We start from the raw sequence: 18,658 nt of genomic DNA on the forward strand, positions 1-18,658 counted from the left end.
TAAACAAGTTTGTCAAGCCCTGCTCTAGAGGCTGTCTAGCAGATAGCCACTAGATGTGCCTTCTACAGCTTTTCATGAGGAAAGCAATGAGTCAGTGCTTTCCTATTGGGAAGGGCTAATTCACTTGCGGCACTGTAATCAGAAAGGTGGGAGATTTTTTTGTATTATTATTCTGCAGTGCAGGATTATGTACACAATTTTAAGTAAACCTTGTGAAGGATACATCAAGATAAAGCAGTGGTGTGACATACCATAACAGGAAAGAGTGCACTGTTTTTATACATGACGTGGTGGATCGGCATGTGTCAAACGAGTATTCAGATGAGCTTATTACAATTACCATGAGTCTAGTGACAACATTATAAACGAGTAAAGGCATGGTGTCCAAATGTTCAAATTTAATAATGAAAACTAATTTCTCATCAAGTGCTTCCCTGGTCTCAGCTTCTTCTGTAGATCTCTGGCCAATCCAATGCTTCTTAATGGAAAAACACTGATGTCCTGCACCAAAAGGATTATTCTAAAGAGGCATTATAATACTTTTATTTGGTATGATTTTAACCAAACATCAGTGTCTTAAAAAACAATCAGACACCCAAACCACTCATTTTACAAGGGACTACCTAATGACAAATGTAATCATTGCCATTTCTCTGACATGGCAATGTTCACATTTGTTAGACTTCAGGGACTGCTGGCTAAACACCAAGACCATTACAATTAAGTTGTAGTGGTTTTGGCGCTTTGTCATTATGGAACACAGACCATTGTTTGTGGTTTTTAAAGTTTGCTACCTGCTAACATAGTATGCTTTGTGCCACATTTATCTGTTTTGGTCTTCCTGTAGTCTACACCTGAGTCACAGAGCACCATCACAGGAGAAGAGGAGGAGCAATCTACAGCAGCTACAAGCCAGGGCTATGTGCTTCCAGAGGGCAAAATAATGCCAAATACAGTCTTTGTAGGTGGAATCGACATCAGGGTAAACTTATGTATTTTCTTCCAGCTTCTCTCTCCTTAATATAAGAGTGTGTTTGTTTATATTTTATTATTTTATGTTTCTCTGAGCTTTATTTCTTTTTCTAGATGGATGAAATTGAAATCAAAGAGTTCTTTTCAAAGTTTGGTTTGGTTAAAGAAGTCAAAATCATTACAGATAGAAATGGAGTATCTAAAGGGTAAGCTAAAGCTAAGGGATAAAATATATTCAAATATAGCATAGCTCCTCCTCTGTCATTTCATCATTGGAACATTGATGCCAGATCTGGTGACAACAGACTCCAAGCACCACAACCACTTCTGTCTGTTGATGTGGTTATGGTGTTTGCCGTGTCATTGTAAACATCACTTAAAGATGTCAACACCACTAGCCGGACGTGCTGTAGATGTGTTTCCTAACGTCTCCTATTCTGCTTCGTACATACTAGACTAATGCACAGTTTCTTTCAGCTGGTATGAACAAATAATTTTTCTTTTAATTTGACTCGACCTGCCTGTTCTTTACCTTTTGAGTCTGACTCAATGAATAAAACGCCACAGGTAAGGCCAGATTTTTTTTTAGTTTGTATCGGCTGAAAATAATTTGTACAGACCATATTATATAATTATTTGCATTGTTGTAAACACTGGTTAGTTGGGAATTTACCAAATAAGCACGGTGGATGTTCTATGCCGTCAATGCTAGCGGGGACTGCCACACATCTTAGGCAGTTCCCCCACGGCTGATCCGGACCATATGAACACCATGACGTCGCACTGCCTGCAGAGGGGCTAACTGGAACGTCGTGCAGTCCCCCTGAACGGAAAATAAATTTTTTACAAATCGTTTTAAACCCTATACTAAATACAATTTAGATTATTTGTGTGTATGTATACCAAGTTAATGAAATTAATTATATAGCATTTTAAAAATGTATTTGTAATTTTGTTCTAGCTGTATTTTGGTATTAAAAAATATATAGCCCTAGAATTTATCCCTTTAACTTTCCAAACAACCATAAAACTTGTACATTGTAAAGCGCTGCTGAAATTGACGGCGCTCTATAAATATCATAATAATAATCATAATAACATGGGGGGTACTGTTGTACATGTGAGACATTAATGAACACAAATGTGTATTTTATTGCAGGAAACGCTAACCGTATTATGACGTAGGAGAAAAATTAGATCTAGTGCAGGGGCTAAAGTGTAATCTAGTGCTCTAGGACAAAGCTGAAGCACGCATAGGAAACTTGGTAGTATAGTAAGGATTGGCTCTGACATATGTGCCAGGAATACAATATCTATACACTAATATAGAACAGCATGGGCTAAGTCAACGTGATGTAAGAAAATGTTATACAGCACTGCAGCATAATGTCAGTCAAAATTAACAAAAAACAGAGTTGGTCAGAAGCATGTCACTAAACCACTGCAGGGAGATCAGCCAGACATTTATGAGAGACCGTAAATCTCCCTGCAAATAGCAAAGCATAGAAGTATAAAAAAGAAACGTACAAACGTTGCAATGGTGGTCCAACCTCTTGCAATAACAGAAGAGAGAAAAAAGTATGTTCTGGAACAATCTGCAGGGAAGAGGGTATAAAAAAGTAAAAAGGCCTCCTTAAGGACTGGTAGTCCAATAACTCTTAGGGCCTTGGATGTGCACGCATGGCCAGGTGTTGCAGGGCGCCATAAAAAGAGTCCGCAGACCATTCGCCTCCTTTCCCTCCCCTAGAGGTTTAGAGCTTGTGTGGCCCCATATGTCTCTCCCTTCACCGATCTCACACTTGGTACAGGTGTGCAGCTATCGCGGTCACCGGTATACTGGATCCGCACAATCCATCCCCACAGGGCTCACAGCGCTGAGGAAAATATTTCAGGACCAGAGATCGGGGCATCACACGTATAGTGGTCAGGCAGATCGGGGGTTCCAGCAGTTGGTGAGGAGAATCTTGGTACAGCCCCATTCCTCAGATAAGTTTTCCCTTTAGTGTTGCAGTCACATGCAAATGCAGTAGTTGGTATGTGACTTGCGGGCGAAGCAGGAGACCTGCAATGACTGATCCGTCAGCATCAAAGTGGTGTATGGTACTGCACGGCCTCCAACCCATGTGGGGGGCAGCGAGGCCAGGCCTCCAACATGCTGCAAACATTGGAGACTCATGGTCACCAGGTACATTCACCCTTTGGCGCAACAGCAGGCAGCCTGATTCCACTGGTGAAACGTGTGGCGTCAGGATTGAAGGTACATTCTGGCGGAAAGAGATGCTCGTCATGAACAGCATTATATTGGGTTCCATGGGAAGCTAGTGGTGTCCCCAACTTATATGAAGTGGTTTTCAGTGCACAGATGAGTGCTATTTGCTCAAAATTAGCTGTTTTTAGGGAGTCTGGACCAAACAAGGAGAAGATGGCAGCTGCTGCTCAGTGGCCCAGCCCTGTGTCTCCTAAACAAAATGACATAAAAGTGTGGGTGCACTTAATGAGTGAGGGAGATTATGGTTCAACAGACAGTCACATTTTAGGTTTTATATTTTGTTTTAATCAGAACTTGTACAATTTCCAGTAGCCTCTTCAAAAATACTTTTTTCCCTAGTGGAGAAAATGCTTTATGTATACAAGGCATTTCTGTCAGATGCCAGAGGTATTATGCTGCAGCAAAGTATGTGAAACAGGTGGAATTTCAGTCGAGGTAAGTATCTTGCTTACATTTACTAGAGCGGTATGTAACCTTCAGCACTTCAGATGTTGAGGGCTACATCTCCCCTGATGCTTTGCCAGCATTATTGATGTAACTGCATTGAGATATAGGACAAAACATGGAGTGCTGAAGGTTGCCTATAACTGTACTATAGTGAAGGCAAGAGGAACTGTCACTTATCTGGAATGGAATATTCCTCTTTCAGAAATGAACAGCTAGGCTTCCAACATGATGCATTTTTGGATGGATAACATTTAGCAAATGGCAATTCTAATTTATTTTTTCTTCCTTTAGGTACGGTTTTGTTTCATTTTATGATGATGTGGATGTGCAGAAAATTGTGGACGTAAGATTTTTTTTTTGTTATATCCCCGTGTAGGAGCTTAATATAGGGGATAAGTAGGAGTACATTTTTATTTCAACAATAGATTTCCACTCTGGTTCTTGGTAAATAAGATACCAGCATGCTGTGTATCTGAACCACAAAATAAGTTATGTTCCATATTGAATGATATTTTAAAGGATGTTAAAATATGGCCCATTAGTCTTGAGAACATATTTTTCTAACATATGGTGGCAGTACGTATGGATTGTGCTTCCTAATTGGGACAAGCATCTGCAAAATGGGAATTAAGAAAAGTCCCTATACCCTATAAAGGGCTTCCCCCGTCAAACTCACCTCAGTTCTTCCTTGTCCCAGCACGGGACAGATCAGGCATCTGTTGGAGGTGAGGCACACGGGTAGATGCCTGTGGGATGCGGCCTGGTAGCTGTCTGGGTGGCAGGCTGAGCGACCAGGCTCCTTCCGCGGAGGTACGGAGCTACAGCACCAGGATCTTTGTATGCTGAGTAAGTACTGGTGTTGGGAAGAAAGCGTGGCCCAAGGATGCAGTGAGTACATGGCTGGCCTTGAGTCTGCGTACAGCGGGGGAACGCACGCCAGGGTGGTGTTGCGTTCCACCGAAGTTCCGATTGCACATGCGCGAACCAGAACTTCCTGGAAACGGCCGAATGTGGATCGCTGTGCAGTTCCCTTTGGCAGACACTTGTCAAAAGGGTTTCCCGTGTCACCAGCCCCTCGCACGTCTTAGAGGTTTTCAAGGACTGCGGATCGGCATCCCTTTCAGTCCTCTGTTTACTCCCATTAGGAAAATGGGTATCTTATAACCTATGTCAAAGGCGAAAAAAGCTCTGCCTGAAGACTAGTAGTTTTTTTACCTGGTGGTAGAACTAGGTCTGACATGGGCAGACGTTTCTGATGCCAAGAAGGTTGGAAGCAGAATCCTGTATTTCTCTGAGTGTGGATGGCTCCCTTTGAGGTACATGAATTGAGTCTCATTAAATGTAGTCCCTTATCATAACAGGATGCATTTGGGAGCCAGTATATATGAGTGTCTCTTCCCTGGCTTTTAAGGGGAATCTACTTGCAATCACTGGTTTCTTTATCTAGTACAGAGGGCACCGCTTGCTCTTTAAGAGTCTTCCCAATCCATAATTTCTCGTTTTCATTTATAATTCTTCTGAACATCTGGTACTCTATTCACAGAAACAGTGTCCCTGTTGATACAAGGAATTGGAGATATGGTTCTAGTGAATTATGAAGTTCATTAAGTTCCTCAGGAATCTCCTGGATATCAAAGCGGGATCGTGCCTTTAGACTTGCTTTGAATTTAAATTTGGTTCATCTCCTGAGGTTCAGAATCAAAATTGATGCTTTGGTAACTCTGATTCTGCAGAAAGGAGATATATACCCGCATATCCCTTTTTTGCGGTCCCTCAAGAAGTTTTCAGGAGATGCGCCATAAGTGGATTGAAGAGATTTCATTGCAGTTCAAACACTCCCCTTTGGACAGTCTTCTGCCCAGGAATAGTTAAAAGGTTCTTGCTTCCATAATAATCGGTACGGTTGCTCTTTAAGTATGTTCAGATAGCTAGCAGAACGCTACAGGTTCATGGTTGGATATGAAGAGTATGAAAGTATTTTCTTCTTCCACCAGGAAACACAGGTTTTCCCTTTAGATTAGAGGCAGTGCTTTACAACAGGGATTTCTAATCTGGAGAGAAAAACGTCGGCAAACCCCCAAATTTTAAGCACCTGCCCCAAATTACCTTTGGCACTATAAAGTGCCTCTTACCTCTAGGAACCCCATTACTTTACCTGCCATCGGCCGGGGAAGGTTGCATCAGGCCACCCCCCCCTTTTTTCTTTTCTTCGAGGATTTATGGTGAGGGAGCTTAGGCTCTGCTTATTCATTTGTCAGCTGGTGTTTTCGCCAGAACTCCTTTCTAGTGGTAAGCACGCTGGTGGACGCCTTCATTCCACCTACTCTTATCTGTTCTGCCTAAAACAGCGCCGTGTAAGGCGAATGTGTGCACGAGCTGGGAGGTCCTGGCGGTGGAACGCACGTACAGGTTTTGATGCGTTTCGCCATGGAATCGCGGCATGCACGCGCAATGCAAATCCAATATTCAGGCACCAACATTTTATTTTATTTTTTTCTTTGAATTTTAGTTTCCAGGACTTTTAGAGCCTTTATAACCAGCAGCAACTAACTGTTTGCCAGGTGCACTCAGGATCTGTTGCAAGTGTGTTCTGACCTGCCTTCCAACATACTTTGAGGCCATTAAAGTAAGACTTTTTGTTTTTATCTTGTATGCGCCTTGCCTGAATGATCGATTTTTCTTTTTTTTTTTTTTAGTTAATATTTTGTTCAATTTTTTACTCTCTTCTCTTCGGTATGTCTAATTCTGAGACTGCGGAGAGAACTTTAGAGAAAGAGAAATGTTCTACAAAATCAAAAGATTTAATCTGCATTTCCTGTTCCCAACCAAGGCCCGATGGATATAAGGGAAAGATTTGTTACAATTGTTCTGAAGAGGCTTCTGAGGAAGCAAAGAAATCAGAGATGGCAACTTTTTTAAGTTGGTTCCAGCCAAGTTTGGAACAAAAATTTGTTGAAATGCAGTCTGCAGCTGTTCAGTCTGCTCAGGCCTCTGCTTCTCATGATTCAGCAGTAAAAAAAATCCTGCTAAGAAAAGGCTTCGATCATGGGGATTGTCTCAGGTAAGCTCTGATTCTTCAGTTTCTGGAACCAGAGATGAGGATTCTAGTGATTCTTCTGATGAAGAATTTTCTTTTCCAGAGGAATCTGTTGGAAAACTAGTTAAGGAAGTCCAGTTTCTGATGGGTGATCAGGAGCAAGGGAAAAAGATCCAAGGCTTTTCCTTTCCATCCACAGTTAAAGGATTTGATTTTAAGGGAATAGAAATATCCAGGAAGGAAACCTTAGTGCCTCTTATATCCGTTACCATCAGTAGACGTTCCAATAGCTTAGTTGGGTAAAAAGACCACTGGGAATTCTAGTGGCTTGAAAGAGGCTATAGATAAACGTATCGCTTTTTCTTTGAAGAAACTGTTTGTCGTCTCAGCATTTCAATGCAAAGCACTGATTGCAGGAACTTCAGTGGCAAAGGCAGTGGCTGGAAGAACTAGAAAAGATTTATGCGGGTGAATCCAAAGAAGATCCAGTTTAGTTATGACTTTAGAGTTGATTCCTCTACAGAAAGTTTGAAGATCTTGGTGAAGGCTCTTTGGGTTTATCTATGGTGGCAAGAAGAGCAGTATGGCTGAGAAACTAGTCAGCTGATTTAGCATCCAAACATTCTGACATTCTTTTTAAACCAGGCAGACTTTTTGGTTCCAAATTAGATGATCTCTTGAAGCAAATGACAGATGGTAAGAAAGCATTACCAGAAGATAACTGGAAATAGCATTGGAATAAAAGGTCCAAGCCGCTTACAGAGGCTCCTTTTGGACAAACTTCCAGAGGTCAACAAAGAAGGGTTTTTGATTACAAGAGAAAGGAGTTCTCTGACAAAAAAATAGAAACTTATGACGTCATTCCTGTAGGCGGAAGACTCGCGCACTTTATGGGTATCTGGAAACAAACTACCTCAGATCGCTGGGTTCTTTCAGTGATAAGGAATGGTTACTGTCAGATCCCAAGAAAAAAATTTCATGCTCTTCAGTCCACTCGACTACGACAGAAAGCTCTTATGCGAGAAGTGTCAAAGTTTATCCTAACGAATGTGATCGAAAGCGTGCAATTAAGAGATTCCTGGGCACTTATTAAAGACTTTTTGGTTCCGAAGCCAGACTGTTCTTGCAGACCTCTTAGATCTCAAGGCAGTCAACAAGTTTATTAAAAAAAGAAAAAAAAGTTTCATATGGAAACAAAGTCTGCAACTCACATTATTCAACTGGGAAATTGGCTCATTTCTCTAGACCTAAAAGAAGATATTTACACATTCCTATCACATAACTAAGCAAAAGATTCCTACTGTTTGCCATAAACTTCTAGAGACAGCCCCAATAGTTTTCACAAAGATTCTGGTAGTTATTTCTGCAGATTTAAGGGGAAGAGGCATCAATGTCATCCCTTATTTAGACTGGCTTTTAATTGCAGACACAAAAGAACAACTTTATCAAGAGCTCAGTACAGCTTTAGTCTCTAAGAAGGCATGGTTGGTTGATAAATTTCGAAAAGTTGGAATTGGCACCAATCCAAAGAATAATTTCTGATTAGACAGTCAGTATGAAGATCGTTCTTCCAGAAGAAAAATTGCTCAAGCTATTCAGAACCTCAGAGGAAATGTTTTGCTCCATCAGAGAAGCAATGAGTTTGCTGGGTCTTTTCCTAGCCTCAATTCCAGCAGTCAGTTGGGCAAAGACCAGAATGAGACCTCTTCAAATAAATATTTCAAGCTTCTGGAACAAACAGCTTGGGCATGCCTATGAAACTTAAGCCCTGCCCTGAAGAGCTTTTTCTGGTGGACTTTGTCACATTTCCTGCAGTCAGGCCTTTCTTTCCAAATGAAGTCATTCAGAATTTTAAGACTCCTCAGATCTCGGCTGTTGTGCTCACATGGGAGCAAAGAAACGACCAGGAATTTGGCTTGTAAAAGACTTGAGTTCATCGAATTACAAAACTGAAGGCTGTCTGGCTGGCTCTCTCATTGTTTTCCAGAAACCGATCCAGAATCAACATGTCCAGATCAGGTTGGACAATTCTAAAACCGTAGCCTATATCAACAAACAAGGTAGAACTAGGTCAGCTTGTTTGGAAAATCTATGTTCCAGAATCATGCTATTGTAAGAGTATCACCTTCTGTCTATTTCAGCAGTACACATAAAAGGAGAATTCAACATTCTGGCAGACGCCCGAAGTAGTCAGCATTTAAAACGGATTGCTCTTTCATCCCAGATCTTCAGTCAAATAACGAAGGAATTCGGTTATCCAGAAATACACCTGATGGCTTCAAGACGATTTACATCTTTGAACCCTTCAGGCAGGCCAGAGTTCATAGATTCCCTTTCTATTCCATGGAATTTCAGCCTAGCCTCTGTTTTTCCTCCTATTTCTCTAATTACCAGGATTCTACAGAAGATCAGGATGGAAGGAGTAAGCATAATCATAATTCTGCCATGGTGGCCGAGAAGGAGTTAGTTCTCTGTTCTCCTAAATCTACCCGTATCAACCTATTGGAAACTTCCCCTGTCAATAGAAATCCTGGAACACTCCGTGGTAATTCAACTTGACGGCCTGGTTTCTGCATACCAGATCTTAAAAGAAAAGTGTTTGGCTCCTGAAGTTGAGATTTTAATGTCTGCTAAGAAAGAATCAACTTCCAAGATTTATTCCAGGGTATTAAAGAAATTTTGTTTCTGGTGTGTTAATATCAAAGAAAATCCCGTAACCCTTTCCATTCCGAACATCCTTAAATTCCTTGAAATGGGCTTTGCGAAAGGATTGAAACCTGCCAGGCCCAAATTTCTGCGATCAGTTTCTTCTCATTCAGATGTTTGGCTTAGAATATTCTAATGACCAGGTTTTTCAAAGCTTTCTCATTTGGTTCCTACCATCGGGGAAACCATTCCACCATGGGATCTTAAATTTGGTTTAATCAGCGCTCTGTGAACCTCCTTTTGAACCTATAGAAAAGTCTTCACTTAAGGTTTTATAATTCAAGACTTTATTATTGCTGGCAATTATCTCGGCAAAAAGATTGGGAGAGCTTCAAGCCCTTAATACGGGTTTTCCTTTTTTAGTTTTCCATCAGGACAAAGTGGTTTTAAAGCTGGATACTTCTTTTATTCCCAGGGTTTGTTCTACGTCTAACAACTCAAAAAAATTTTACAAACTTTTTGCCAACAGCCTTCTAATGCTTTAGAAGTAAAATTCTACTGCCTGGCTGTTAAGAGATCGTTACTCCAGTACTTGGAAAGTACAAGGTCCTTTAGGAAAACAGACTTTTTTTTTTTTTGTCTTGTTTCATGCTCCTAGAAAAGGTTTTATGGCATCTAAAGGCTCCCTGGCCAGATTCGTTTGGCTTATTCCTCATCTAACGTTCCTACACCTATCACCATTAAAGCTCATTCTACCAGAGCTATGTCCACATCTTGGGCCCTGAGGGCTTCAATTACACGTTCTCAAATTTGTTCTGCTGCCATGTGGTTATCTCTTCACACTTTTGCTAAACATTACAAATTAGACATACTGGCCTCGGAAGACACAACTTATGGATGCAAGGTGTTGCAAGCAGTAGGGAAATACTGCTTTTCTGGTGTTCGGGTTAACCCTAATACGTTCTATCTGCATCTGACCACACTAAAAAGGAAAGGTCCAATTTCTAATAAAGCAACATTTACTTCAGCTTGACAAAATCTAAAATATGGCAGGTACAGTGAAAAATTCTGTGGGTCAAAAGTGTGGAGGTTTTAGATTTGTATCTCCTAGACTCTTTTCATGGAAGATTGATTTAACTGGTGGACATCGTCAAGTTTTCTTCCAACAAGTCTGACCTTTCAGCCTATAGTATGGGTAGTTCTCCCTACATAAGGCATATATCACAGGCTAGGGCGCTCCACTAAATTCTCTAATGTGCCAGCATTCTTGGTCTAAAGAAAAATGCATTATCTAATTTCAGAGCTCGTAAGGCAGTTCTTCACTCCCCTCGCTGATTCAGGTCTTGTTTAATGGCGAGACTTATTAGGATGCAGTCGGACCACAACACTGTTTTCGCTCACGTTGACAAGGTGGTGCCAGTGGCAAAGTCTGTTTAAGCTATGTACCAAGCTGTGTACTGGGCTCAGGATCACTGGGAGGTCCTCGCTCCATTCAATTTGTGGGGTATCGACAATGTCATCACCTACAACCCCTTACGCAGAGTGGATAGTGGGAACCGCACTCAACGGCTAATGGTGCTCCGGATCAGGACCAGCAATCCCAGGATAATATACAAAAAAGAGAAGACCACAGGCACTTTGTGGGGTATCAACAATGTCATCACCTACAACCCCAGCATGAGGGAGTGGGATCAAGAGAATGTCTATAGATCCTATGATGCTCACCATTCTAAAGGGATATTTGGAGGGCCCGGATTGACCTTATGGCAAGGAGGGAGAATTTGTAGATTCCCGGGTTTGCCTCCCTATAAAGGACATTTCTCCGGGCTTGCATGTTCTTCTATTGACTGATCCCAAGACTTCTTCAAAAGATATGAGCAGACGGAACAGTGGCTCTGTTAATCTTTCCGTACTGGCCAAACACTTGCTGGTTTTCGGTCTTGATGGAGATGATTTCCATGATTTCTCCCTATCTCAAACCCTTTTAGAAGACAGGATGGTCATATAGATGGCAAGGCAACTGCATGGTGGATTTGTAATCCAAGGCAGAATCAAATTGTTGCATCTAATCTACTAGTCATTCCTCCTCTAACTTTTACACAAGGAGTTGGGTAGAGTTAATTTGTCCGTTGGTTCAGATTTACACTTCCTTCATGAGATATCCACAAGTTGTGCGTTTCCGCGTTAAGACAAAATTGTATTTCCTAAGTCTTTCTGGAAAAGAATTGGTCTGGTTGTAAATGCTGGTTGGAAGTTTCTTTAACACAATAGGCTTCTTAGGCCACCCAGGAAGTTTTTTCCTCCTGGGATCTTTCTTCAATCTTACAGGTTCTCCATGAACTTTGGAGGTGGTTCCTTTTTCAGATTCTAAAGATGCAACAGCATTCTTAGTGGCCATTACCTCTGCCAAGAGAGTAGGCAAGCTTCGGGCTTTATCTTCTTCAGTAGAATTTAGTATATTCCGTTCGGGTAGTGTTTCATCATTCAATTCTTCCAGAGTTATCCTTTAGAGCCGTTTATCAGCTCATCTTTCTAACATCCTTCTACAACTATGCCACCTCCCCGCTGGAACAAAGATGGGCATATACTAGAGGTTAAAAGGGACATTACAGGTCTACCTAGATCACCCGTTTGTGGTCATCTAAGGAAAGTTTAATGAGAATGAAGCCTTTTTCGTAATTCTATTTCTTGTTTGGGCTACCAATATGGCTTGCTCTTTAGTAGTTTTGCTACGCCAGCTTCGCTCACATCACATTCCACAAAAGCAATTGCCACGTCATGGGCAGAGAAAGCTCTTGCTTCACCCGAAGAAATCTAAAAGGCTGCTTCATGATTATCTTTTAGCACCTTTGTCAGGCATTTCAGGCTATAGGTGCTCTCTTCCTCTAAAATTGTGTGAGGGCATAATGTACTACAAGCTGTTGAGACATAAGGCCCACCCGATTGGGGTTCTTGCTATATCCCATACGTACTGCCACCGTATGTAAGAAAAAAAAAAAAATATTACGCACCGTAAATTCCTTTCTTCTTAATATGGTGGCAGTACAAATCTTCTTCCTCCCTCTGAATTACAAATTTTTCTTGCAGTATAGGACGTGGGTGTTTATTTTTGCTACAGCTGAGGTGGGTTTGCCAGAGGAAGCCCTTCATAGGGTAAGGGGAGGGACTTTTCTTAATTTCTATCTTTCAGATGCTTGTCTCAATTGGGAAGCACAACCCAAACGTACTGCCACCAATTTAAGAAAAAAGAATTTACGGTTAGTAAAATTTTTTTGCTTTTTTTGAGCACTACTAACAAAGTGACTGTACACATACCATATTCAGAGATCCATTTTTTTTTTTTTTTTTTTTTTTTTTTTTGTAGAGTCAAATAAGTTTTCATGGGAAAAAGTTGAAACTGGGTCCTGCAATAAGAAAGCAGCAGAACACTTGTAAGTATATTTTCATTTATACCATTCAGGTTTTTTGAAATGGTAATGTGAATGTTCTTGTCCGATTGTGTAATTTTTAGTAAAGGAAGTTTTTTACAGAACGCACAAAGTGTTAAGTGTAACCAATGATGTACAATGAACATTGTGGTTACTTTGTCACTTAGTGTCAGGTGACATACTCTGTATTCATTAGCAAAGATTGCTACCAGAAAGCAGTTTAATTCACGTTTGGCAAGACTGGGCTGTTTCTGGCAATCTTTATTTGAAAGATTTTGAAGGTACAACAATCATAAAGATGGATAATAATTGAAATGTCCATAGACAAAAAAAAATCACATGTATATGCTCTTCTGGAGGAGTAGCATTGTGTTGGCTGGGAGATCATCCGTATTAATAACATTTCCCCTTGTTCTTTTAAGGTTCTTATGTACAACCACGGACTGTGGTGCTTAACCCACCCGCACCTCAGTTCCACAATGTCTGGGGCAATCAGAATGTAGATCCTTATCTTCAGCACCCTCAAGTGATCAGTCCAGTTACTCAATATATGCCGGTAAAGAGACTTGTGTTTTTTGTTTTTCATGCCTATTAAACTGAGAATTACCTTGTTTTCAGTCGCTTCTGTTGTATATTCTGTTCTGTTGTATATCCTGAAACCTGTGTCCTATGTGCAAAAAAGTAATGGACCAGAAATTCTTTATTGATGTCACAATTGATCAGAGCAGTAGAAATGATGCAACAAAATGAATACATCTGTTTTCTACATATTTTGTTTGTGGATATTAAAATTCACCTATGCCTGGGCCATGTAATTCAGGGTGTTGGTCTTGAGTATTGAGGCTTCTGCCGGTTAGTATGTAGTGTGTGTTTATGACTCGGTTTGTGTTAAGGCAAGTAGACTGGACTACAATTTGTGGAAGGTTTCATAGCACCGGGGAAAGAACTGCTGAACAGGGGCCCGGTCGGGGGGGCCGTGATCCTAAAGGACCGAGCCCCTGTAATGTCGGCTGGCTGGAAGTGACAGCTTGTTACTTCCAGTTTCCTCTCAGGAGGGAGAGTAGGCAGCCGCAGCATGAAGGGAGAAAAGCATTCCAGGAGATGCTCCAGACCCCTCGCTCCCACCAGCCAGCAGGACTCCAAGCCACCCTTCTGGACACAGAAGGTAAGCAAACGGGAGGGTGGCTGGAGATATAAAAAAAAATATTGTGCGTCAGGGAGTGTACGTGTCAGGGTGTGCGCATATGTCCGTATGAGTGTGCTTCTGTGTCAGGATGTGCATTTTTATGTCCGTGTGTGTATGTGCATACATCCAAGCAGTCAAACACCAGCACAACATACAAACACACTCTTGCAATCTAACACAAATAGAACATACAAACACACCCCTTCACTCAAACACAAATACTTCACACTAATTTGCATTTAAAAGAGAACATTACATTCAAACACACCCCTGTATTAAAACACTAAAACTATATAAAAGCACCCCTTCAAACCTTAACACTATAGGTAACACTATAGCGCCAGTAAATGTTGCAGCGCTGTACAGATATACAACCTAAAAATTTGACTTGGGGTATCTTGGAAAAAATATTCAAATATTAAGGGCGCTTGGGAACCACTGAGGTTTCAATGTGTGATGTGGGAGCAATGCTTGTGAAGGTGAAAGAGGGATGTAGAGTTAATGGTGCATATAGTGAGCGTAGTGGAAGTAGTATTGTACTAAGGTGCAGGATGTTAGGGAGAGGCAGAGTGTAGTTTGAGATCATGTGGTAGTGTCTAGTAAAGATTAGTAGTGTAGGTTCAATTACCCCTAACTGTGGGGCTGGGGGAGGGCTTGGGAAGTGGTCTACATCAGTTGTCGCCTCAGTCAACATATTGGGGAGAGGGAAGTATATAAAAGGAAAAATTACGGTCTTAATACTGTAAAGAGGGAACAGTAACTTTTCAGAACCAGCATATTGGACATAATTGCACAGGAACTGCAGTTAACCAAACTCTGGCGGTCGCTTTGTTTTCCCACACGCTGTGATCAGGTTACAGTGGTCTGCGAGCCTCCAGGTCTCTGCACAAAGTGGGTAATGGTAGTGTTGTTTCAGGATGCTCCTGCAGTCGGATGGGTATTTGGATCAGCCAGTCTCATGAAGCTGGTCGCTTCTTCCGCAGAGGTAAGTGTGTGGGTGTCCATTACTGAGCCAGGTGTCCCCTGCAGCTCTGTTTCGTGGTGACCGGTCCAAGTGTCTTGCGCCATTGGAGTGTGGCCCTTGTGAGGTCCTGATAGGAGAGATGTGCCCTCGAAAGCCATTGGTGCTTTGCCTCTCAGGGCTTGCATTATTTGGTTTTTATCTTGGTAGGCTGACATTTCTGCTTAGAGTGGGTGAGGATGTGGCTGGGCCAGCTATGGGTAACGCTCAATCTACAGACACTTCCTTGGCCGCATGATGCGGTAGAATAGTTGCGAGCAGTCTTCTCAGATAGTGTGGGAGTTCGTCAGCTGCGATTTCGGTCGGGATGCCTCGAATTTTGACATGATTTCTGCGCTGTTCTTCATGGCTGTCATTTGTTGGGTCAGGGCCATTCACTGTGATTGGAGTTGCTGCATGGAGTTTTCGACGATTATAAGGTCGTTCTGAGTGTTCTTGAGGCTTTTTTTCTGCATGCATGTCTGACCTGACTTGTGCATGTCTGGTCTGATAAGTCAGGTCAGCTGCCCAAAATTTCTGGCGATGGGCCCTCAGCTCTTGCAGGTCGCTTTTAGTGGTTGGTGCTGTGGTATAGGTTAAGGGTCTGGTGCCACACTCTCTCGAGGCGCGCCAGAGTTCCACGGGAGTCAGTTTAGGCTGTGCCAGTTAGTGCAGCATGGCCCTGATGTCCCTGTTGTCCACCATGGCATTTGGCTTTTGTGAGCGGCGTCCCATGTCTGGCATACGGCCAGGCGTGGGTGTCGACTGGAAGGATATGTCTGATTCCTCGAGTGCCCAAGGAGCGTGGCCAGGTCTGATTGTCGGAGTGGCTTAGATTGTCTGGGCATTAGAAAAAACTGCCCCCTCCATGCCATTTAGGTTTTATAGAGACCTAATAACCAGCGAGAATAAATGTTAAAGGGATGCTGTAGGCACTGTAACTACTTGATCTTGTTGAAATGATTTAAGTGTTTGGAGTCCGTCCTTCCATTCTTTTTTTTAAACAGTTGCTGCCCATTCACTTTGTAAACACTTTAGTGTTAGGAATACAAAGCTGTTCCTAACACTAAATGTTACTTTAAACTGCTTGAAAATGGTGCAGCACTGAATGGAGGGACCGTGCCAGCTGACACCAGGCATTATAACCAATTCAATAAGATGACATGGTTATTGTGCCTAGTTTCCTTTTTTTATGAATGTCTCAAGTTTATGAATGTCTCAAGATACCTTGGATGATCTAATATGCTTCTTTATGTATCTTTAATGTAATACAGAATGATTTCTAGTTTTTCATTAGTGTGTGGGCTATTTTTTTTTTTTTTATTATTTTTAGGCGTGCCCTTACCCAAATTCAGCGCCTGTCATGTTCCAGCAATTCCCTATGGGATATCAGCAGACTGGATACTATCAGGTACTACATCTTTATTTGAACAAATGGTCATCAGATTGCAGATTTGTCTTTTTATATATTATATATTATATATTTATTTTTCCCCCTCTAACTTTAGGTAGCACCACCCTGGCCAGCGGGAGATCATCAAAGGGGCTACGTATTTCCACCGGTAAATTTGGTAATAATTATTAGATTTAACAGGCCTATTCTTGTTTAGTTTTACATCGTGTAGCAACTTGGTTTCCGACTTACCTCAACACTAAAGTATGTATTTTGTTGTAGCTCCACTTTGTCTGCAATGCAACAACTGTCCAGTCAATACGTTCTGTATTATTCACAGTATAAAAGCCTATTTAGAAAGCTGTATATTTTACTTTAAGTGTTCTCCTTTGTTCTCTAGCTCTCCATTACAGATCCAGTGTATGTGTACTTTTATTTTTAAAAAGTAACTTCTGATGCAACTATTTGTGCATTTATCCTGTCTGTAAAACCTCTTGTGTGTTTCCTACTCTTGGGCTTATTCTTCTAGGCAAATTATGTGGAGTTTGCTTTTGAAGCTCTGGTAAAACCTACAATCTTTTTATATATGACAAGCTGCTTTCTTTGGGCATGGGGGCTTGCGAGCCTCAGTCTGCAGTTACACCTTCTATAGATGACCTTGAGTGTGGATTCCTTTTACTTCAACTTAAGCTGCTTTCTTTGACTAAACTGCCTACATGGTTTGATGTGTGACAATTCATATGTTTATGGATTGTTTGCATATGCTGTCCCCCTTGCCATGCTGTTGTAGCAGAAATAAAATAAACTTGAGATTACTGAGGTTTGAAAAGGTCCTCTTGTTGGTGGCAGGAGTAAAATTATCTTTCCTCTGCTTTTTTCCTGTCCTCTACTGCATTTAACCCCTTATGGATGGAGGCAACTGTACATGCTCTGATTAAAACAAACACTGGAATTTGACTATATGTTCCACCATAATTCACCTCTTTCAAATGAAGTGCACCCATACTTGGTATTATACATAGTTTTGTTCAGTAGAAACAGGGATTTCATTTCACATCAAACATTTAGTTATGAAACCTAATTTCATGTGAGAAATTAAGAAATAGTTTAACTGTGAATGTCATGGTTAGCTTTTGTTTGTTTTTTTTTTGCATTTTTCACACAAACCAATATAAATGGTAACTTTGGCCAGTGTTAGTGGCTTCCAAAAAGCCTGGCTATACCCTATTTGTAATACCTCGGGTTGTCTACTTTTGCAAATGGTATGCTATCATAGGGGTTATTCTCATTCCTGGGCTGCCATATGGTCTCAAAGTCAACATAACCAGTCTGGCAAATTTCAATGTGAAAAAAAAAAATGAAAAATGTAATGTGCTATATTTGACCCTGTAACTTTCCAAAACACCATAAAACATGTACATGGGGGTACTGTTCTACTTTTGAGACATGGCTAAATACAAATGTGTATTATATTTTAATAATGGCCAACTGTATTGTGACATTCACAGTTAACCCCTTAAGGACCAAACTTCTGGAATAAAAGGGAATCATGACATGTCACACATGTCATGTGTCCTTAAGGGGTTAAAATGCCATGCAGAACAAAAAAATTATTTCAGTTTTTATGTATGTATCTTCATTCTGAGTGTTATATTCATATATGTATAAATGAGCTATATATACATATACGATATAGAATGTTTAGGAGTACTAATATTAATTTTCAAATTAACTGTTTAGGTGATGGGGGACTGACAGCTATTGTGGCCATATGATCGCTCTCAGAGCAATCACAGGGCTGCTGGGCCTGATTCGACAAAAGGGGACAACCTGGGCAGTCAGGCAGTCCTCTTGAAGCATATAGCTGCTGAGGTAAGTACTGTCTGGCTCCTTGGGCTGAAAGCCGCTGCGGCGTTCCATGCTGCTGCAACGGATTTAAAGTCCATTTAAAAGGCGGACAGCATAGAATGTTATTGGGTTAAGGACATTGACCCAGACATATAATTCCCCGTTGGGAACACAAGCAAAGTTTTATGACACGCCGAAACGCATGTTAGGCTGTTATTGTCCACTTTGAGTGTGTTTATCTCCTTGGGGACAGATTATTTAGATAGGCACTAGTGTTTTATCATGGTGCCAAGGGATCTAGGAACAAACTGGAAATCAAGATTTTCTATTTGGTTATTTTCCTCCTTCCCCCCGTATCGGTGATATAAACACATTTTTTGTTTTTCCCCAAGAAGGAATTAGTAGCTTGACCATTTCCTTTAACATGTTTGT

At 41.2% G+C, this 18,658-nt stretch overlaps 1 protein-coding gene across 1 annotated transcript in view; it reads left to right on the forward strand.

Moving 5' to 3' along the window:
• Window positions 1–18,658, forward strand: part of DAZL (deleted in azoospermia like) — a 34,639-nt gene that overhangs the window by 5,817 nt on the left and 10,164 nt on the right. The window contains exons 2-8 of the mRNA XM_063452317.1: window positions 848–982; window positions 1,087–1,178; window positions 3,980–4,031; window positions 12,736–12,802; window positions 13,222–13,355; window positions 16,319–16,396; window positions 16,494–16,547. Of these exons, the coding sequence (XP_063308387.1) occupies window positions 848–982; window positions 1,087–1,178; window positions 3,980–4,031; window positions 12,736–12,802; window positions 13,222–13,355; window positions 16,319–16,396; window positions 16,494–16,547 (612 nt within the window). The remainder of the gene's footprint in view (window positions 1–847; window positions 983–1,086; window positions 1,179–3,979; window positions 4,032–12,735; window positions 12,803–13,221; window positions 13,356–16,318; window positions 16,397–16,493; window positions 16,548–18,658) is intronic.

This window comes from Pelobates fuscus, chromosome 4, assembly GCF_036172605.1.
Source record: "Pelobates fuscus isolate aPelFus1 chromosome 4, aPelFus1.pri, whole genome shotgun sequence".
NCBI classification, from domain to species: domain Eukaryota; kingdom Metazoa; phylum Chordata; class Amphibia; order Anura; family Pelobatidae; genus Pelobates; species Pelobates fuscus.